Consider the following 23,210-nt stretch of genomic DNA (forward strand, 5'->3'; position numbering starts at 1 on the left):
ACTTTGGTAAGCCTGCTTGCTCTGTTTGTATCAATGTCAATTCTAGCTATGCCATTAACATTGATATCTTCAAACAATATATATGGGCATATTTTAACCTGTCACCTGTGAACATTATATTTGAATTTGATTTGACATTATCCCAATTATTGTCAAGTGTACAATGAACGAACAAATTAAGCAAGCTTACCAAAGTTTTGTTCTGCGTGCATTAGGAAATTAGCTGTAATGATGAATATGTATATTGGACTATATATTTTGTTATTGTCACCATGTGTAGTCACCATATGTAGTCAAACCAAGTTTAGGAACTAAACTCTTAAGGTAAATTGAAGAAGAAAATATAACTTACAGTAGATAAAGGGTGCGTACTAATACAAATCCTTGAGTAGACAGTCAAACCGCAAAAATCAATGGCCATGTGCATTTTATATTTTCCTTGAGTTAATTTTTCAAACATGTTTTTATTTTAATTAAAAAAAAATTATGTATAGATTCTACATGTTAAGAAATTTCCAAACCCAACCCTTTTACATAAGCCTTATAAAATAACCTTTTCATTATAGATACCGATGTAATGTACTATAGCACTTTTAACTAACAATTATAAGCAAGCTTAATTTGAGACCACTAAAATTCTTATTTGTAAATATATGCAGTTTCTTACACCTCAGCATGCCATGATTGTTAACTATTATCTCTTTAGCTAGTAATCATAATTATCATGAACCAAATTCATTCATCTACGTAAATGTTTCCTTATGTCGTGTTAATAGTTGCTAAAATTATACCCTTTGGGTACTGCTCCACAATTTATGGAGGAATATACAAGAAACTGAACTGCTTTAAGGATTTGTATCGTGATAATATGCAAATTCTTTAGTTTGGTCAAGGATTTGTATAGTTATATAACTATACAAATCCTTGGTTTGGTGGGATAAAAAACACCTTACGATACCTCTAATTACGACACGCCTCCCTTGCACTGTGAGCCAATCAGATCATCGTTTTCTTGGTAAGTAAGAAACACCATTTCGAATACAACATCCGGAGGAAATGCATGTGAAAAATGTCAACAAACATCATTTACCTGAAAAGCAATGTTTTCATGCATAGTGCATCTGTCAATGAGTTTTAAATGTGTAAAATATGACGTAGCAATTAACACATCATGGCTTTTGCATCCTCGAGTAGACCTGTATATAGTAGACCTATAAAAAAGTTTGACAACTCAAAGGTAGACGACAAACCAACTTATGCTAACGAACCGCCTAAAAATTTACCACATCAGTATCAGAACGGAAGCCCTTTTGACAAAGTTAATAAGGTTGGCGTGTCTCGTCCCTTTAATAGAGAGACAGAAACACATAGCAAGCATCATCGTGGGAAAAGCAATTTTGATAACATTCGATCTGAATGTTTGAGGAGGAGAATTTTGTATGAAGACCCAGATTTTCCTGCTAAAGACTCTTCTATTTATTACAGTCGGACTTTACCATATAGGATTGAATGGAAAAGACCTTATGTAAGTTACTGTATATCTCCCTGTTTATCCTTTAAACTGTGGCGTTTTTACAATGAACTGCACAGTACCAGTTCATGCAGGTAGGTGCGCAAGTGCATTGGCGGATCCAGGGGGAGGGTTTCGGCGGTTGGAACCCCCATTTTATTTTGGACGATCAATGCATTTGAATGGGGACATATAGTTGGGACCCCCCTTTTTTAAATGACTGGATTCGCCCCTGAAGTGGGGTACAACATCTGAAGAAAACTAATTACTAATACATGTTTCTCTATTTTTTTAGCTATTTTTTCATTTCTCAATGGGTGTGAGAAAATTTTTCTCTTCACTCATGTCACTAGTTAGTGGAAATTCTGATCTCGGCAAACATGGCAAATGATTGGTTGAATTTAATTGTGATGTTAAATTTTTCTAGGTTTCTTCTGAGTTTTCCTATTGCATGTATTGTGAAGTCATGAAAAAAAGCAACCATGCCTGATGACATCACTTAAAAAAGTACACAACTTTCTACAAATCTTTAAAAAAGGATTGACATAAATCATTATAGAAACAGATTCCACCACTATCATGACTCTATTACTCGTGTGTTACAATATTTTTCCTCTCTTGACAGTTAAAGTTTAATTACTTAAAAAGATTGCCAAGCCTCCCACCTTAAATATTAAAATTTAACTGTCTCAAGTAGAGAAATATTGTAACACACTTGTTGCAGACTTTGTAGAATCTATATATAAGCTTATTTGTCAATGATAAACATTTGAGACTAACCATAACTACAAAATGAAATTTGAGGCTCATTTAACATTAATGGTTGTGAAAAAAAGAATGTTTTAAAAGGGCATTCCTTTTTGATAATCTTGCATCACCAATTTTTTTTTTTAATATCCCTTTTTAAACTTATTAAATTGGCCAGAACCTCTGTTTTACATGAAGTTGGCCATAGTTTAATACAGTTTATATTTACAATTGATCACATTTACAGGGGTCACCACACAATGATTTACAATGTAGTAAGACTAAACAAAAAGTCATTTTGTCATTAAGTTTGCAACTGGTCATTTACAAACTCAACAACAATTTATATGAGTCATAATTTCATAAAACAAAAAGCATATACAATGTATGTACTTTATAGGGGGTCTGATCCGGTATCCTGCCTTGTTTCCATAAAAAAGCTTTCCTGTGTCCAGCTGGACTGCATTGTTTATAAAATACAAAGTATATGTACATGTATTTCATCAACAATCACCTGACAATAGCATTTATAATTATTGGTTAGCACATGGTTACATGTAGTTGTACACATTATTTTGCAAAATGTCATTTTTGGGAAAATGAATTAAATTACCATTTTTTGCATTTATTAAATGACATTTACACTGTATTGCCCTTGGGTCAAAACATTACAAATCTGAAACATGTCATAAAATTAACATCAGCAATGTAATCATACAAACAAGATAAAAAGTGTTGAACAAAATCTCTACAAATGTATGAGTAGTACCGATAAATTTTCAGAAATTAATTGCTGATAATTATATAAACACTGATAGACATAATACATATACATTGTATCATAAATAACATGATAAATTAATAAGATTGAAAAATATCTTTTATATTATATTTACTTAATATAATAATCTTTATAGAAACAATGCCTAAGTTGCCTTCAGAGGCTGATTTTAGGTGGAAGGGTCCAAGCCCCCTCCCCCTTTTGTGGAAAAAAATTATTGAATATAAAGGGAATGACTGGGAAAGGCCCCTCTTGTGTAGTCAGTTGGTCCCCACCTATCGAAATTTCTAGATCCCTCAATATTTGGCATAATTTTAAGAAAGTTTGGGTAAATAGTAACTATTTGATTTGGTCTTTCAATTGTTTTGATGCAAGCATTTCTTTGAATTTTAGCATTTGATAATGTAAGAGAAACGTGCCTCTGGCGTACAAAATCGTAAGCATGATATGGTATCTTTGATGAATTTTTACATGCATGTTCAATTATCATGATTATAGGCTAGAAGGAATTTTAAATAGTGTAAAAATGTGTTATTGAAGTTTTAGGATGTTTTGTACATGTAACTATCAGTGTTAAACAGACAGATATACATGTATTGTACAAGGACCTGTTAGATGTATTTTTGACTCCCGATCGTATAAGGTTGATAAAAAGCTTTCTTCTATATTTAAAAAAAAATTGGTTCATTCATATGTTTTAGAGTTATTGTAAGCATGTTTAGTGGGCATCCTTGTTTTGCTGAACTAGAACACATTTTTGTTTAGGGGCCAGCTGAAGCCTGCCTCAGGGGTGGGATTTTTACTTGCTGTGTTGAAGATCCTTTGAATTGGTGGCCTGGGGTGTTTCGTGTGTCTTTGGTCAGGTTGTTGTCCCTTTGAAACATTCCACATTTCCATTCTCAATTTTATATCTACATGTTCATAACAGTCCAAAAGATTCCTTTGACATTATGTTAATAACAGATACATTGTATCTTTGTTAATATGTTAATACTGTACATAAATGGTATGTACATGCTATTTTTAGCCTGCTAATTAAAGTGACCAATTTGGGCTTTACATTGGTATGTATTCATGCGTCAGGTAAAAAAATGTAGCATATGGCAAACAAGGCTACAAGGTATAAGCTTTACATGCCTTACATGTATGTTTCCATGTTAGAAATGTTCAAAAGCCAATTGCAAGACATCTACATTTTAGCATGTAAAATATCTTAATTTGGGAATGATGAGATGTTCAAATCAATGTACATCAATTTGTACACAGACATCCATGTACATCCTAAATTTATAAAATGAGCGGAATTCTTTGTTTTGCTACAAAAATCAGGTAATTTTTGTTGCGTATTTAGATATTTTTTTAAAATTTTAAACCTAGATTAAAAAAATCTTCATATAAGTACATGCATAATGTATGTACAATTGAACATCATATGTACATGTATATGTAGATGTGTAAAGATGAAAAGCAATTTGAGTGTTAAAATTTCTACTTTTCAGATATAAACTAGTACAATTCATCACATTCAATGTATTCTAAACCATGTTAAATATTTCAAGAATTTTAAATATTTTAAGTAGAATCGACTCTGTTGTTTAATAGTATGATTATTGAATTATTAAAGTCCATCAATAGAGTTGCATGTACTTGTCAGAAGGATCATAAAAGAAAGTTCATCTCTTTATTTGTTATCATTCATAAAACCAGTCTGTCGTCATTAATAAGGTGAAATATCCCCACTCAACCATAAAGTGGACTATCATTGATCTAACATTGTACGATTGCTACAATAGTTACAAATTTACACAATTTTGTTTAAATCCCCAAGAAAAATAGTATGGTGTATTGATAAATTGTTTAAATTCCCAATAGATTCTGGTGTAATTGTTTGGTCATTGTTTATATTTGTAATTCAAATTAAACTTTGAAGACAAAATGTATACACTTTATATTGTATGTCAATGATATTTGTCTATACTTGTACATTATAGCACATGCACCTAGTTACATACATGTACATTTATGTCTTTTATGTGCAGTAGAATTTCTTTACCCATGACCATGTTATCATTTGTTTTTGATAGATATGATATGAACAAAAGATTATGTATGTAATTACATGTGTAATTTTTAATCATTCAGAGTTCTTTAATAATCAACACAAGCCTTAGTTTAGCATGTTTAGTGAAAAATGTTATTTTTTAATTTTGAAAAATGTTATAAAATAAATGTTTTCACTATGAAACATTTTTTAAATTCTCTGAGATGGAGATTAAAACTAAATTTTCAAAAGGTCACTGTGTCCATGTATATGGTGCATTAAATTAATTGCAGTACCAATTTATTGCATGTGCATTTGTCGTGTTTGTAAAGTGTACATGTACTTTAAATGCAGAAATTGTTGTGTGCATTTATTAATGCAACTGTTGGACAAATGGACAAAAATGTGAAATTGATTTATGAGATTTCAGATAATGCTACAATGAATACATGTATTATGATACTAATCTATCTTTCAGGTGGAAACCATCCTGTTACAACATTAACAGTAATAATTTGATATCAATGGTGTGCAGCTACAATGTATATACCCCCTCCCTCCCTAATAAAATGTTGTGCAAACCAACTACACTTGCATGGGTTCCTTGCGTTTGAGGTTTTATATTATGAGGGAGGCCTCACTTCATTTTTTGTTAAAGATACATTTGTAACAGCAATAAATTAGGCTTTGTACATGTTGTATTGAGATTTGGTTTTGAAAAGATATACATGTATATACAATTGTTACTTCTAGCAAGTTAAATTTAATGACTGTTACATGTTACGCAAAGAATTCAGAACCAATCGTCCATATGTTGATTAATACATGATCCTTAACCTTCTTTTCCTCTAGAATATATTTTACTACAGGGATTGGTTTTTAATAACATTCATGACATTACACAGATCTTGAGGTATAAGATTTATGTAACTTTTTCATCAACTCAAATAAATATTTGTGTCAGCTCCACCCTTTGAAAATGTATTTGTGGTGATTCTCATGAATTGTTTTGGTTTTTGTCTGTAAGATACCTGGAACATACTCTGTGATTGTACCATGTACAAACTGAGTCACACAAAAAGTATTTAATGCATTGAGTAATTTTGAAAATATTTAAGTTATTTGAAAATTTATAAAAATTTAATAAATAACCACAATATGTTTATTGTTTTTTGCAGGAGATTTCTGCGACGTATCGACTAAAGCCAAACTTTTTCGTGGATACACTCGATAGTGCCTCAAGGTTCGATGTCAATCAGGGTGAACTAGGTGAATATTCGTCCTTTAATATTATCTATAATCTACGGTATTTACATGTATTGATTTGGTCAAGGTGAACCAATTTAAATATTTCTTTACAACTATAACCAACTTATCAAAAAAATGTGTACATGCGTTCCGATTAGAAATTGAATGAATGAACAAAATGTATTTTCAGCGTAAAGTTGATTTGATTGTATTTCATGTATTTATTGACATTTTGAAGTAATAAAAGATTTGGTTTTATTAATATTAAGATACTACAAACACATTAAAATTTTGTGGTTTTATTACAAAGTGATGTAACATTAAAATTTATGTGTCACAGTTTCATTTATTTCTTATTCACCTGTAATAAACTGCTACACAATTGACTTAAATGCTGTAAAATGAAGAATTTTCACTTTATTGAACAATTGTTATTTGAGATAAGGTAATTAATGTGCTTTTTTTTTATTCTCTCTTTACAATGCTTAATGTACTAAGATTTTGCTGCAAAACACATTTTATCTTGTTTTGCTCATCTATTCATCTATTATTTAATAAATGTGAAGAAAAAAAAAATATGTGCATAAGGCCACACTTAAAAATATTTTGATTTGCCCAAACCCTACCCAAAAGTAGAAGCAGTGGGTAGGTAGGTAGGCTTTTTCTTTTTTTTTTTCTTCAAATAAACAAATTTAAGTATAAGATGTATATTAGTCTTCATGCCTATTTGATTAAAAAAAAAACTTCTTCAAATCAGGACAATAAAAGAATTTGAGTAGGCAGCTTTTTTCTGGGTAGGTAGCGTTTGGGCAAACAAACCTATTATTTATTATGGCCTAAACATTGAAATATTTGAGAAAGGTAGCAAAAGATACAAATTGGTATAGAATTAATGTAAAATGAATAAAAAGACATTTCCTGAGCAAAATCAATGAGATGTTTGAGATGTTTTCTCTATTATTCAATTTTTAAACCATTGTATATGGGTTGTGTTACAATAAAATATATTACCAAGCTCTGATACTGAAAAAGGTTATAAAAATGAAGGCTATTCAAAAGTCAGATGATAATTATTTGAATATTACAGACATAATAAAATAAATGCATTGTGAATTACAAAATATATAAAGTAGCAATATTCCATGAATTGCTTCTCATTAGAATTTATACAGATAGCAAGATTAGCCTTTCAGTTTGTTAACTATTGCAAGAAATACTCATGTGACTCTTTGTCATCACAGTAGAAAAAAAATGTACAATATATAAGCATCACAAACTAAAACTAATAATCTTGTAATCATCGTGTTACAGAGCAACAAAAGAAGGCACAAAACTGCTGAGCACAAAAATTATGCTCGAAACATGAAATTCAGCAATTTGATTGGTTGATTTTCGAGTCTGAGTACAAAAATCATGCTCGAAAGTTTTATGACCATGAGGCCTGATATCAAAAACTAAAAAAATGATGGGATGTTTTGAGAAAGGAACACTCTGTATGATGATATCCTCTTTTCTGATTGAAAATAATTAAACATTAAAAAAACCATTGTAAGCATATAATGCTGCAAATTAATCCTGCTATAGCAAATTTATCTTTCTAATATTAGATATTCAAAGCACAAGTTGTCAATTTTCAAATGTTTTTCTCTTTTTTTTCCAGGAGATTGCTGGGTTCTTTCTGCGATTGCCTGTTTAACAAGTCCAGATCATCGAGAGCTGTTCAGACGTGTTGTCCCAGCTGACCAAGGTTTCCAAGATGGCTGGTATGCTGGGATCTTCAGGTTTAATTTCTGGCATTTTGGTAAATGGGTAGAAGTAGTGGTGGATGATCGATTGCCTACTTACAGAGACCAGCTGGTATTCATACACTCTAATCAATCGAATGAATTCTGGGCGGCATTACTGGAAAAGGCTTACGCTAAGTATGTCAGATTGTTATAAGGATTTCTGTTATGTGCAAAGTGTGGGTGCTTATATATTCATATTTCTTATTCACATATTCCTATGATAACAGTGGGTTCCACGTGTAGCCTTTAGTCATAGAAACAGTTCTGGGCTTTTATATTAGAAAAAAACTCATGTGTTATATTTCAGGCCTTTGACAATGAGCAAAATATATACTCTATAGTAAGCTATAAAAGACCCTGATATGAAATGAAATTAAAACAATATAAACGAAAAGCCACATTTATACTTCAATAAACTTCAAAACCTTACCATTTTTATTTCCCCCAAAAAAGAAAACACAAAAAAAAATTGTATGGAGTACAACAAATCATCATGCTCACAGAACTATTTTGTTTTTTGTCTGTAGAAATTTTTAATGATGATGTCATAAAATGGGTTTAAAATTTTACATATGTACATGTTCTATTGCATGTTGAAAAGATTTTTGGCATTCAACATTAGAATCATTATTAGAATAATATTTTATTGTTCTTACATTCATTGTGATCTGTTTATTTTTCAGACTGTATGGATCATATGAAGCGTTGAAGTCTGGTAATGTTGGAGATGCCTTGTCAGACTTTACAGGGGGCGTCTCAGAATACTACACACTACGGGGACAGAAAGCCAACTATCCTAAAGCATTAGTCAACATATTGTTTAAAGCATTAGACAGACAATCATTAATAGGATGTGGTATCAATGTAAGGATATTTGTATTAATAACAACTAACCAGTCTGCGCAAAAAACTTCTTCATCCACTAGTCCGGAAACTAAATATCAAAACTTGTCTCTATATGACTATATAAAATTTTGAAAATTTTCTCTAGTCCAAATCAATATTTACTAGTCTGAGGTTTCGGACTACATGTAGTAGCTAAAAGTGCAGACTGTCAAAACTAAAGATGATGATTTTATGTAAAAAGTGCTAATACTAATAGAATCGCTTTGGATACATTTGAATAATTTAATTTTGGATGAAACGCATCTTCTGATTGGCTGACGTTATTTTGTTATGAGCCTATAGACATAATTTAGTCATGTGACAGTCATCAATGTTTTTTCATGGCTTTCTACAGTTTAAAATGGAATTTAGAATTGAATTAAAAGGAATGACTGTAATATTTTTTCTGTCTTCGAAATAACATAAAAAATGTGGTACACACTGTTAAATAACCCACTATGCGCGTTATTCAGTGTGCACCAAATTTTTTATGTTATTTCTTCATAGACAGAAAAAATATAACAGTCATTCCTTAAATGACTATCAATAAAGCTCATTAAACTTAAAGGCTATAACATTTAGTTACATATTATTTGGAAAGATTGGTCTTGCTTCATAACTTGAAAACAGACAAAACAATTTGTTAGTCTCATATAGGTCAAAACATCTTATTCATCAATTTCATGCATGTTTACATTGTTAAGATTTTTGGTGTTGTCTGCTCTATGGTCGGGTTGCTGCTTTGACACATTTCCCATTTCCTTTCTCAATTTTACAAATATTTTTTGCAAGTTAAGGTTGATAAGCTTTTGCTTACAGTTCAATTAAGTCTTCCTGTATGCCCTTGATGTGACATTTAGGAGTAATGGACCTTTATTTGTTGAAAAAGCAATCAGCATATCATCATTCATGCCCTCATGGCACCGCTCTTTATTAATTCATACACAACTAGTTGGTCTGTCCGTGATAATGCCTAGTGGATTGATGAAATGTGATGCTAGTAATGATTCAAGTCCACATAGCATATATAGATATAGGAAGATGTGGTGTGAGTGCCAATGAGACAACTCTCCATCCAAATAACAATTTAAAAAAAGTAAACCATTATAGATCAATGTACGGCCTTCAACACGGAGCCTTGGCTCACACCAAACAAGCTATAAAGGGCCCCAACATTACTAGTGTAAAACCATTCAAACGGGAAAACCAACGGTCTAGTCTATATAAAAAACGAGAAACTAGAAAGACGTATATATTACATAAACAAACGACAACTACTGTACATCAGATTCCTGACTTAGGACAGGTGCAAACATTTGCAGCGGGATTAAACGTTTTAATGGATCCAAACCTCCCTTTTTCTGAAACAATAGCATAACATAACAACATAGAAAAACACACGATAAAGTATCAATTGGAAGACTTAACTCAATCTAAAAACGTAAATTAATATTGTTTATGATGTTTTTGTTTTATAGCTTCCACCAGATGGCAGGTCCCAGACAATGCCTGATGGATTAGTGACAGGTCATGCTTACAGTGTTACAGATTTAAGAGAGGTAATTTTAAAAGAAAGTTCAAATGAACTGAATAAAGTAAGCTTCTAGAATATATTATTGTAATGTGAAAACTTAACAAGACATCACCACATCTGGATATATATTATTTCAAATGAACATGGCTTGCTCTTACTCTTCAATGGTATAGGCCTGAAGTTTAAGCATCAACACAAAATTTTAAAACCTTTGATTATGATTTTGTTCAGCAGTTTGTTTCAAAATAGAGTAAAATCCCCAAATCATTTACTTGTATGCATAATATCCCAACCGCCTCATGGTCTGCTTATTTTCAGAAATCTACTTTGTTTATGGAATTATTGGTTGTCATCCTAGAAAAGATAAATTGTTAAACATTTCTATAATTCTAATATTTTGTAAGAACAAATTTACAGTATGTAAGCATACATTTTAGTGATTATTTCTTAATAAAAAGTGTTAAAAACTTTCCCTCTTCCAATATGTTGTCTATATATATAGAAGCAAAGATAAGCCTCAATATCAGGTTTAAAACAATTTTATATGCAGCTTTCATAAAATGTCTATACTTTTGTAATTGCTTGGGTGTTGGTATACCTTCAAAGTTCATACAAATTATTTTTCATGACAACATTTATATTCTTTTACAGATACTATTGATGTCTGATAGTGGAGAAATCCCTATAACATTAATCAGAGTGAGGAACCCTTGGGGATATAAAATAGAATGGAGGGGCAGATGGGGGGAAAAGTAAGTGTTTTCTTAATTTTAAAAAGAATCATTAAAAAGTCTATTGATAAGAAAAAATACATATAATGATGTAGCCAGCATGCATTCTTTTTGGTGTGTTTTAAAATTATACAAGAGTGTGCTAGAAATTTTATTATTAATAAATGAGCAAAGAATCTTTAGACCTTGTTAGTAATAATGAAGTTTTGAAAAGTGTAATGTTGCATTTCTAAAATAGCATAAGTTATATCATTCATGTAAATCATTAATTTGATATAATGAAATCAAACACTTGTTATCTTAATCATTGTATCTGAAAATTCAGTTTCTTTACATGTCAATACACTGCCTTGTAATTTAAATTTCATTTGATTAAGGTGGTACCCAACACTTTCACTAAAATTAATTTGGCTTGTTTAATTTTCATAAAGTTTTGTCAAAGTATTAACTTTGACACTTAAACAAAAATAATTAATTTTAAAATTTTTTGAACCAACCCCTTTGTCAGAAAAAATACACTGGTTATATAGCAATTTGACAAACACTAATTTTGATCATTGAGAAGCTAAATATTCCTTTTACAAAACAATGTAATCGAAACCCTTAGCTGACTTTACAGAGTTATATCCCTGTAGTGTTAGGTACCACCTTAAATGTATTGTACTGCTTATTCTAAAAAGTACAGTGAAATTGTTATCAGTACACCAGGTTTATTGAATTTTTAATATTATGTTTATGTACTTTTAAAGATCAAGAGAGTGGAACAGTATCCCAGAAATAGAAAGAGAAAAAATGGGACTTATATTCAGGGATGAAGGAGAATTCTGGTATAAATCTAGCTTAAAGCATAAATGTTATTTTTGTTTCAGAAGAGGGAAGACAATTTGTATTAATGTACAACCAAGAATTAGGCAGGATTACTTGCATAAAAGGAATTGGGAAAACATATAAATAAAGCAGAAAATAAATAGTAAAACAGCGAACTAACAGAAAGTTTAAGTCTACTTCTTGTAAATTAAAATTTTAAGATTACACGTTAAGTTGTGGATTTATTAAAAATACATTTGTAGTGCCTAGACTTCATGTTTTTACTCAGAACATGGAGTACAAAATTTGTGCTTCAAATGCCAAATTTAATAATTGTATTAGTTGAACACTGATTTGAAGTAAGATGATCATACTCAAATAAAATTAAGAATGGAAATGGGGAATGTGCCAAAGAGACAACAACCCGACCATAGAGCAGACAACAGCAGAAGGTCACCAACAGGTCTTCAATGCAACGAGAAATTCCGGCACCCAAAGGCGTCCTTCAGCTGGCCCCTAAACAAATATATACTAGTTCAGTGATAATGAACGCCATACTAAACTTATAATTGTACACAAGAAACTAAAAGTTAAAATAATACAAGACCAACAAAGGCACGAGGCTCCTGACTTGGGACAAGCTTCATTACCATAACCCCTGGATTACTTAATTGACTAATGATAATATTATTTGATGTACAATATGTTATAAGGTATATTCTATTTAATAGGATGGAGTTTGGAGATTTTCTTCAGAAGTATGACACATTAGAAATCTGTAATCTGACACCAGATGCTCCAGTAGAAATGCCAAAACAATGGCATACAGCAGAATTCCACCATAGATGGGTCAGAGGATTCAGTGCTGGAGGAAGGCCTTCAAATCAAGGTAAGTCAAATTTCGTAAATAAACCAAAGACTTTTGCCAATAAAAAATTTAATCATGACCATATCTATTTTTTTTTTGCCAAAATCATAAATTGCGACCACTATGGAAAAACCCTGACTTTACATTACTGGAGTCTTATAATTACTCTGTCAGACCATGAAATAGTTTTTAAGTAGATATCAATATGCCTCAAGTGATTTGAACCGTGTTAAGACACATAGTGTTTATGAGGCAGCAACCTAACTACACATGATTGGCATCAAGAAATACTTTTTTACAGTCCTAAACACCAACTGTAACAGCAATCAATCTCAACAAATATTATGTGAAAAAAATGTCTTTGTGAATTCAAGGGAGATAATTATGCTGAAAATTGTGACTTTGACTTCAAACTTTTTTAAAACTGTTTGGTAGAAAATAAAGAGACATCAATTAAAGTATCTTCAGTGATGCTTCAATCATGCTTGAGGCTAAATATTTGAAAAATCCAAAACCTAAAACAAACATTGAAGTGTTGATAAGACCAAACATAACACAACCCTACGATGCATGAGGGGAATGCATTCCTTGATTTAAGATGATTTAAAAAAAATCCATACAGCAATTTTAGAAATCTTGAAATTTTTATTAGATATGTTATTCACAATTTGCAAGAGACGGTGTACTAGAAAAATAGCCTTTTAAGATTATTGCGAAAAATTTATACATTTTCTCAGTTTGAAATTGAGGTAGATTTTTTAAAATTTGAAAAATAGCATCCCCATTTATAATATTTTGGTTTATTTTAGACACCCATTGGTCCAATCCTCAGTTTTCTGTGACCCTGTCTGACAGGGATGAAGATGGAGATAATGTTTGTAGTCTTGTTATACAACTTATGCAGAAAGATGGACGCAAACTTAAACAGTTTGGAAAGAAAAATCAGCATATAGGTTTCTTTGTTTATCAAGTAAGAACAATATAAACTTAGGTGGAAAATTTGATCTTCTTATAATTTTCAGTTAATACCAAAACAGGCACAAGTAGTTACATCCATTTTTTAACTGCTTGAATATACTGTATAGCTGAAGACAAGGTTTTGATTATTTGAAGCAAAAATATTTTGTGAGTTATAGACAACATTATTATTTAATTGAAAAAAAATGTTGAAATCAATCCTGTTTTTTACTGTCTTAAATGTAAGTTTCTTTTGTTTAAAGTACATAAATATCTATTTTGGCAAAAAAATCATGAGAAAGCCAACAAGTTTCTTATTATTTTTTTAAAATAGATAATAGAAAATATGGTATGAGTGCCAATGAGACAACTCTCCATCCATGTCACAATTTATAAAAATAAACCATTATAGGTTAGAGTTTGATCTTCAACAGGGAGTCTATTTCACACAGAACAACAAGCTATATAGCTTTCAGATTTTGCAGTCAGTTTTGGTGTTAACATTTATAATTATCTCCCTTTCCTGAAGTATGTAATTGAATTTTTCTATTTGTTTCAGAATTTAAAGAGTCATCCGTTGCCATTAAAGAAGGAATTTTTTGACAATAATCAAAGTGTACAATCTAGTGGGCTATTTATAGATTCTCGACAAATTATAAAGAGATTAACTTTACCTAGAGGACAATATGTAGTGATTCCGTGTACATGGGATATTAATGAAGAAGCAGGATTCTACCTCAGATTCTTTTTTGAAAATCAAAACACAGCTGAGTATGTATCCAATACCTGATATTACAATCCAGGCCAACATTTTTGGATAACCAAATAATATATTAATGATTTATAGTATGTAAACCAGTATGACTTATAAAAAGGTCAAAACTATGTGGAAGGTGTTGCAAGCTTAGTTTCATTATTTTCAGACTGATGATTAAGATGGTTCCCAACACTTTCACTAAAATCAATTTGGCTTGTCTAATTTTCATATAATTTTTACAAAAATATAAAATTTGTGAACCAACCGTATTGTCAGAAAAATTACACTGGTTATATAGCAGTTTGACAAACACTAATTTTGATCATTGAGAGCTAAATATTCCCTTAAAAACACAATGTCATTAAAATGTTTCTGTGATTTTACAGAGTTAAATCCCTGTAGTGTAAGGTACCACCTTAAGAGATATCATGCATTCTCTAAGTTTGGTCAATTTATGGTTTCCCTAACTAGCGTATAGGGGTGTTAAACAACCTTGTTTACCCATGAGCATCTCATACCTACTTATTCCACAAAAATTGGAATGATAAAAAGTAAATGTCAGTATAACTTAAGATTATTTTTTTGTGTAATTATTAAAGAAAAGAGCCACAGTTAACTATAATTTATAGATTTTTGTCGCATTTCAGTTTTTACTAGTCAAAATTATATTATGACACCATTTTAGAGGAAATGCATGGCAGTATGACATTGTTATAGAAAAAATTATAGAAATTAGCAATTATGCTAATTTCTATAATGTTACAGTTTCACATTTGCTGGTTTGAGCAATACAGCCATCACTTTATTTCTGATATTTTGCACTTATTATCATTGCTAACTTCATATTAATGGGAATAAATGCGGACAGGATAAAAAAATCGATATCGATTTAATTTTATTTTAGTATTAGATATTTTGCTAATTGAGTCAAATCTGTAATCTGTGTTATTAATCTTGCATTATTATTTGTTGCCAGTTTGGGATTTTTGAATATTAGCAGTTTCCTGTGTGTCCGGAATGAACGGTTGGAATTTATGCCATTTGAACATTGTCACTAAATAATTGTGATCCTATATATAAGACAAGATACTTTTGAACTTTCAGAGACGTCGATGAAATTCCAGAAAAGTCTGACACTCCTCTACCTCAGCATCCTCCTGATAAAGAGCGAGAGGAACAGTTTAAACGATTCTTTTATGCTGTGTCAGGGGAGGTAAGTCTTTTAGCATAAACACAAAACTCCTAAAAAACTGTGTTTATATTTGTTGTATTAGGAATTTGAAGCAAATGTAAAAAAAAATCAGAACACTATCATGTCGAAAACATTTTGGTCTCATTAAAAAAAAATGTTTTTAACACATTGCAACAATAGATCAGAGTTAAGTTTGAAATAGTGTAAAATAGACATATGATTCAAAACACACAAAGAAAAAAAACAATCTAGAGGTCAACATTTGATCTGCAACAATTGAAAAGTGTCTAAATTTAAAATTCATGTACAAAAATAATATATTTCTATATATTTGCATTATGGCTTTACAGATAATATAGTATTCTTATCGATGACCATACAGAAAAAAACATTGATGAATGTAAAAAGTAAAATCACAAAAAAATTGAACTTAGAGGAAAATCAATGCGGAAAATCCATAATCACATGGCAAAATCAAATAACAAAACGCATCAAAAACGAATGGACAAGAACTGTCATATTCCTGACTTGGTATAGGCATTTTCAAATGTAGAAAATGGTGGATTAAACCTGGTTCTATAGCACTAACCCTCTCACTTCAATGACAGTCTCATCAAATTCTGTAAATCTTATTTTAGGATATGGAAGTTACACCTTATGAGTTACAACAAACATTAAATGAAGCATCAAGGAAAGGTAATTAGAATAAATGTTAAGCTTCCTAGATAAAAGAATGAAATTATATATTTATAGTAAAATCTACTGCAATTTCAATAACACTACAAAATTGTATAGTGTTATTGATGCTATTACCTTTCATCTGTAGTCACTTTAATTCCATGCAGTAAATTATGTTCTTTGAAAGACTTTGCTGAAGGAAGTTCATGATTTAGGTACATATAAAAAAGAAGATGTGGTATGATTGCCAATGAGACAACTGTTCACACAAGAGACTAAAATTACACAGACATTAACAACTATCCATTTTCCAAAAGATTGTTTAAAGTGTCTTAAGTTCTATTGTGTTATTGGTAAACAAAGCAATGCATGATGCTTGGATTCTAAATTTAAAGTTTATTTTGATGTCTTTTATGTTAAGAGTCCTTGTAAAATTCTAGTATCATCACAAAAAGACATATTTATGAATTTAAATGTTTCTTTTGTTTCAGATCAACATCACAGAAATACGAGTATAGACACATGTAAAAAGTTTGTGTCTTTGTTAGATGTATCCTTTTATTCTCCATTTACACTGAAGTTACATTACATGAAAGTTTTAGAAAATTCTGAAATTTTGCTTGGCTGTTGCAGTCAAAAAGTGTTTTTTTCTGTAAAGTCTATAAAATGCAAGATCTGTGACTGCAAGTGCTATCAGTGAAACCTTTTCAACAGTGCATATAAAAACCCAAACAAATGGCTTTATTCAACACTTTTTCATCTCAATAAATAGAGAATTTAATTCTTAAATTATAAAGATAATGATTAAATTCACATAGCTTAGAGCAATTTCTTTCATATTTGCATTTATTAAAACCATAACAATCAATATGTTAAAAGTCTTATCTTTAAAAGGCATCTTCTGACACACAGTCACACAAGCAAAACAAAGTGCAGAAAGCACATGCTTTTGGTGTCTTCTTTATAGGAGATTTCATGAAAATAAGCAATGTTATATTTCCTTAACCTTGTTCAGACAGAATTATTAGGCAAAATAGGTTATACAGAGTTCTTATACTTGTGGAATTTACTCAAAAGTTGGAAGGTAAGTAAATTCCATATATAGCCATCATTAGTTTGATTCTACTGTTCTTTCACTACTTAATGACAAAATTTGAAGGATAATTTCAGATTTATATCTGTTATGAAGCAAAAAAAAATCGCATTTTATGTTTAAATTTACAACTTAGTTTTCTTCACCAAATCACAGGAAATTTTCTCTCCTTTATATCTATTCTTAGAGAAAATAATGAAATTGTTAAATAAAAAATCTTTTTCATCAATTTTATAGATAAAAGTGGAAAACAACATGTATACAAAGTTGTTTCTCAAGTTACTTAAAACAATATACATATCTATACTTTTAGTAGCAGTTAAGACATCTAAGAATGTTAAAAATTTGATATTTGTTAGATTTATAAAAACAGAATAACTAAACTTTGTATTTTTTGGTTTTTCATTGTAGAGAATATACTTCCAGTATGATACAGATAATATTGGATCTTTTAGTTGTTTTGAATTAAGAAGAGCACTGGGAGCAGCAGGTATATTATACTAATTTAAAATGGTGTATTGATTAATTATCAAGGAGTTTGATTTGTTTGAGCTTGTATAATTTTTTTAATTTACGCAGTCAGAAATCCTTGTTGAATTTTTGTAGTTCTTGATTATCTTTACATAAAACTTGTGATTTTACAAAAGTGATATGGTTTAGAAGAGCAATAATTTAAAAAGACAGATAACAAGATGGTGTATGATTGTCTATGAGACAACTATCAAAGAGATTTATAAAGATGAAGAAGTTTACAACTTTAGTTCACTGAACAGTCTTACCTTATGTACAAAACAATAAGCAAAATCAAAACTGAATTACAGGCCACTGACTTAGGTCAGGAACATACGGAATTTGGTGAAATTAAACATGTTTGCTGTGATGGAGTTACATTAAAACATCATGAACATAAGAAATAAATATAAAAATCAGTTGAAAAGGACTTAACTGATCAGGTTAATGCAGAACGCAAAAAAAAAATAAATGAAACATATAAAAGTAATGGCAGTAAGCAAATTCAAATTATCATGTGTTTGTACAACCATTTTTCAAACCCAGTTAAGGTGGTACCCAACACTTGCACTAAAATTAATTTGGCTCGTTTAATTTTCATAAAATTTTGCCATAGTACTTTCTTTGACCCTTTAACAAAAATATAAAAAAATCAAAAATTTTGAACCAGCTGTTTTGTCAGAAAAATTACACTGGTTATGTTCCGGACCATATGAGTATCTGGACCATACACGTATGGTCATATACTCATATGGTCCGACCATACGCATATGGTTGGACCGTACGCGTATGGTTGGGGTAATCAACACGTATACTTTTAAACTCTTCATTAGGTGTGACCTTTCTGATTGTTACGTCACTAAAATGTCATTTTATGTATATTAAAAAAAAAGTATTTAAAAAAAAACAGTTTCGCACAGTTAATATTTCTTACTATTTGTAAGTACAATTATAAAAAGATGCCAAAATTTAATGAACATATTGTACAAGGAATTTTATTGTTTAAAGTAGGTGACATCACCGGCAAGGATCATGATATTTTTTAAGACATTTTAAAAGTAAAATATTAAAAGTGTATGTTTCTTTATTTTTTCTATTCTGTTTTTCTATACTTCTATTTAATCTTAATTATAAGACAGTAAAATAGCATTTAAGAGCCATGAAATAGCCACTGTCTTTATCTAATTTGATCTGTGAAATTCATTTTACGATATTGGAGATCTAGAGTTTCTCAAAAACATCGTAGACACATCGGAATTGTCCAAGTCGATATCACTGCACGCAGCCAAAACAAGCAATCTCAGAAAAACTACTGTATGGTACTGTGTGAATTTCATTTAAAGTATACAAAAACATACACGGATACAATTAGCGATGAAAACTAAGATCAACTGACTGTGGCATCAATATTTAATGTTTATGTAGCTTTTGACATGTAAAATTAATACATTTTTTTGTAAACACATTTGTTTTTAAGATAAAGTTTATTGTATTATTTCTATTGTATATTTGAAAAAATACCTATATGTTCCAAATACTCATATGGTCCGGCCTGTTAATAAGCAAACGAGTATAATACTCATATGGTCCAACCATACGCGTACGGTCGGACCATACGCGTATGGTCAGACCATATGAGTATACGCATATGGTCATGACCATACGCGTATGGTCCAAATACTCATATGGTCCGGAACAGTTATATAGCAGTTTGACAAACACCAATTTTGATCATTGAGAAGCTGACTTTACAGAGTTATCTCCCTGTGTTAGGTACCACCTTAAGAGATAAAAGTATGATCATTTTTGCTTTTTTCCAGGTTTTACAATAAACAACAGTTCTATGCAAGCTTTGGTATTTAAATATTCTAATGAGAAATGTCATATAGACTTTGATGGATTCCTTTCCTGTCTGTCTAAGCTGACAAAACTATTTAGTAAGTATTCATATGGAATTATTTCTGAATCACAAGATTGTCTGGCTACTGAGATTAAATGTTGCACAGCTTTGCAATTAATATTACATTGGAACAAAGGTCTGACACCCTGAAGTTGGCTACGTGAAGTTAGAAATTTTTGTTCTGTAATTAATTGATTGATTGATTGATTGGCCACATCAGCACAAGAAGGTTATATCTCAGCGATTCAGTAATTAAACCTATTCTTAAAACTTGGAAATATTGTTAAAGGAGTAGGTCCGGTAAGGGCTAATTTTAGCCTCAATTTTCAAGTTCATCTGACGAAATATTTTAGACAGTTTTATGAAAAATCTATCAAATTTGCCAAAAATCGTCACTTTTCAGATGGTTTTTGTCAAAAATGAAAGTGGCCGCATCTGTGTTCATCCTCAACCTATATATATATATATTATGTATTATCATCAAATACAATTTGCATTTCAATATTAGGAATGAACATGAATGCGGCCACTTTCATTTTAGACAGAAACCGTCAAAAATTTACTAAAATGCTAATTTTGTGAAGATTTTAGTAATTTGGCATGACTATATGATGCTAGTACCCGATATATGTGCATTGTATTGTCAAAAACAGTCCATATTTATGTAGCAGAATCATTCTAATTTCCAATAAATAGATTTATGATTACATTATCACAATTTTGTAAAACTGCTATATTTTGGGGCCAAAAAGGGGTCTTACTGAACCTATTCCTTTTAAAACCATTACACATTTTCATATTGCTGTTCATTATTTATGCCCTTGTTCCCATTCAATCAAGTGAATATTTTGTTTGTGGAAATTTTATCAAGAAGCATTTAATATATGTAGGTCACATTCTTATATTTTTTATTATTAACTCTTTCAAAAGTATTAAATTATTTATTGAAAATATTTTGTGAAAAATATTTTTGACTGATGATTTACAATTAATGATAAATTTCAGATGACTTCAACAATATGAAACAGAATGGCCAGATTACTTTAAGCATTGATCAAGTAAGTAGTGTATACTGCCTATGGAAATCATCAATTTGTTTGGTCAGTGAATGCGGCACACAGGGTGAAAAAGCTGTTAGATGATTATGAACAGTATTTGTTTAAAAAAAAGTCTAACCGCTCTGCATTATCCACAAAGAAAAAAAACAACTAACTCAGTCCTTTAGATTTATCAGATGTTTCAATATTTCCAGAGTTGTCTCCCCTGTAAATCTGTTTTATATTGATATTAATTAGATAGTTCAATACATTTTAATTATTCTGTAAAAATTGATTCTCATGATAAAATTAAAGAAAACAAATCTTTTTGTCCAATAAAGGGAAAAAATACAGCCAAAATGTAATAGAAATTGCTGCATGACTTATTTTCCCAAAATCGTCAGTTTAATGAGGTCACAGTGAAATGGTGGTATGATAAAAGCTGAAAGTTTAATATGAAAACTATTTTCTCATTTCAGTTTATTCAGAAATCATTCCTATCGTGACAGGAGATGTGAGGATGTTGTCTTGGTTCATACTAAAGGAAAGCGTTACTAGTGAAAGGTGATGAGTAGTTGAAGTGTTCCATATAATCTCCTGTACAAATCACTACATATACAGTCTCCTAGTGGATTGTAATAGGAGCATGTTGTCTCTTGTCATTCCGAAGAATGTATCACTAGTGATGAGATGTTGTCAAATAGTTCTTGTATTCGTCTGCCATATAGTCAGGCCGATATAGTCTACCGAACAAATCACTTCATACACAGTCTCCTAGCCTACCATCTGTAGTTATTTTAGTTTACATTGGAAATATTTGACCATAGAATAATCTGAGTTCACTTTAGAACCCTGATATTAATCTGATCTTATTTTTTTAATAGCCTAGATTGGCTAGATTAATTGATTTTAACTAGCGGATTTAAACACAATGAATTTTTAATGACATTTTTAGTCAAAGGATTTCGTTTAAAATTTTGATTGTGGACACCAGGATTTTTTTAAAGGTCTTATAATGGTATATGTAATATCAGATTTATTGAATTGTAAAAGTATTCTCAAAGTATAAAAATGCTTTCTAAGAAAGGTTAGCCTAAAATCAAATTTTAAAAACATAATTAAAAATCTGGTTAAAAATCAAAACATTATTGAAAATCTGGTTAAAAATCAAAAAAAATTCAGAAAACAACTGTTATTTTTTTTTTATATTATATGTTATTCAGGTCTCAGACTGGGTATATACTGTGACATTCCCGGCTTAGAGTTTATATCCCCTGAGCCGAAGGCGAAGGTGATATAAGCCCTAAGCCGGGAATGTCACAGTATATACCCTTTCTGAGACCTGAATTACACATATATTACGGATTACCCCTGACTTAATGTTATTTCCAGTGCAGAAATTTGTTGACAACACATATATAGGTTGAAAAACCCAACCTGATATGTTCGGCATACGTGAAGGATTTTCTAATTTGCTGTGAACATAATTTTATCGTGTATGTAATAATCTATAATAACACTTTTAACATTAGATTTAAATATTAAAGTGTTAATTGCGTTATTTTGTATCAAAAATATATTATTGACTGAAACACGTCATTATTTTCCCTCTGTGAGCCTCTGACAGACTGATAGCTTTTGACTACGTCACATAGTAACCGGTGTTATGAAGACGTTTTTGAGGTTCCAATTGGGGATAAAAACGTATATACCCTGGCAGTTTCCTGAATATATACTGACATCTCTGTGTTGTTATCCAATCACAAACCTCGACACATTTGTAATCAGTAATATATATATATATCATCAAGATTTTATAATGTTAAAAATGATTTTTTTATTGGAATTGAATGTGAATGTCATTTAAGAAAACAAGTCCACAAAAAATCCCTACAATATTATAAATCCTACAAATCAAGGCAGATAACTCAGGTGCTCTTGAAGGGTCAGCCATTCATTGTTATCAATATTGTTGTGAAAAGACAATTGTTTTTATGTCTCTCAGGGTTGATCATTACAGTTTGATGTTTTAGTGATTCATTACATCGATTTAACATTGTAGATTTATTTTATTTTGTAAAATTGTATATACATTTGTAATATAATGTAAATCTATATTTATATACGTCTGTTAATCACAATATCCA

General features: G+C 30.5%; 1 protein-coding gene across 1 annotated transcript; it reads left to right on the forward strand.

The window, feature by feature from the left end:
* The first annotated feature begins 1,051 nt into the window (after positions 1 to 1,051).
* On the forward strand, positions 1,052 to 22,065 carry LOC134701434 (calpain-9-like). Its single transcript, XM_063562584.1, has 18 exons — positions 1,052 to 1,525; positions 6,258 to 6,348; positions 7,988 to 8,249; positions 8,798 to 8,978; positions 10,478 to 10,558; positions 11,185 to 11,285; positions 12,014 to 12,091; positions 12,803 to 12,960; positions 13,749 to 13,909; positions 14,456 to 14,667; positions 15,758 to 15,866; positions 16,484 to 16,541; positions 17,015 to 17,073; positions 17,539 to 17,607; positions 18,028 to 18,106; positions 19,947 to 20,063; positions 21,032 to 21,084; positions 21,543 to 22,065. The coding sequence occupies exons 1-18, from the start codon at positions 1,172 to 1,174 to the stop codon at positions 21,567 to 21,569; spliced, it is 2,250 nt and encodes a 749-aa protein (XP_063418654.1). The 5' UTR covers positions 1,052 to 1,171; the 3' UTR covers positions 21,570 to 22,065.
* Positions 22,066 to 23,210: the final 1,145 nt, after the last annotated feature.

This window comes from Mytilus trossulus, unplaced genomic scaffold (genome assembly GCF_036588685.1).
Source record: "Mytilus trossulus isolate FHL-02 unplaced genomic scaffold, PNRI_Mtr1.1.1.hap1 h1tg000244l__unscaffolded, whole genome shotgun sequence".
NCBI classification, from domain to species: domain Eukaryota; kingdom Metazoa; phylum Mollusca; class Bivalvia; order Mytilida; family Mytilidae; genus Mytilus; species Mytilus trossulus.

What these genes read in the sequence shown, in the direction of transcription:
- LOC134701434 (XM_063562584.1), top strand. Translation starts at nt 1,172, where the DNA reads ATGGCTTTTGCATCCTCGAGTAGACCTGTATATAGTAGACCTATAAAA. An exon ending in TAGGTTTCTTTGTTTATCAA is followed by an intron (nt 13,910 to 14,455) that starts GTAAGAACAATA and finishes TATTTGTTTCAG; the next exon opens with AATTTAAAGAGTCATCCGTT. An exon ending in AAATGAAGCATCAAGGAAAG is followed by an intron (nt 16,542 to 17,014) that starts GTAATTAGAATA and finishes CTTTTGTTTCAG; the next exon opens with ATCAACATCACAGAAATACG.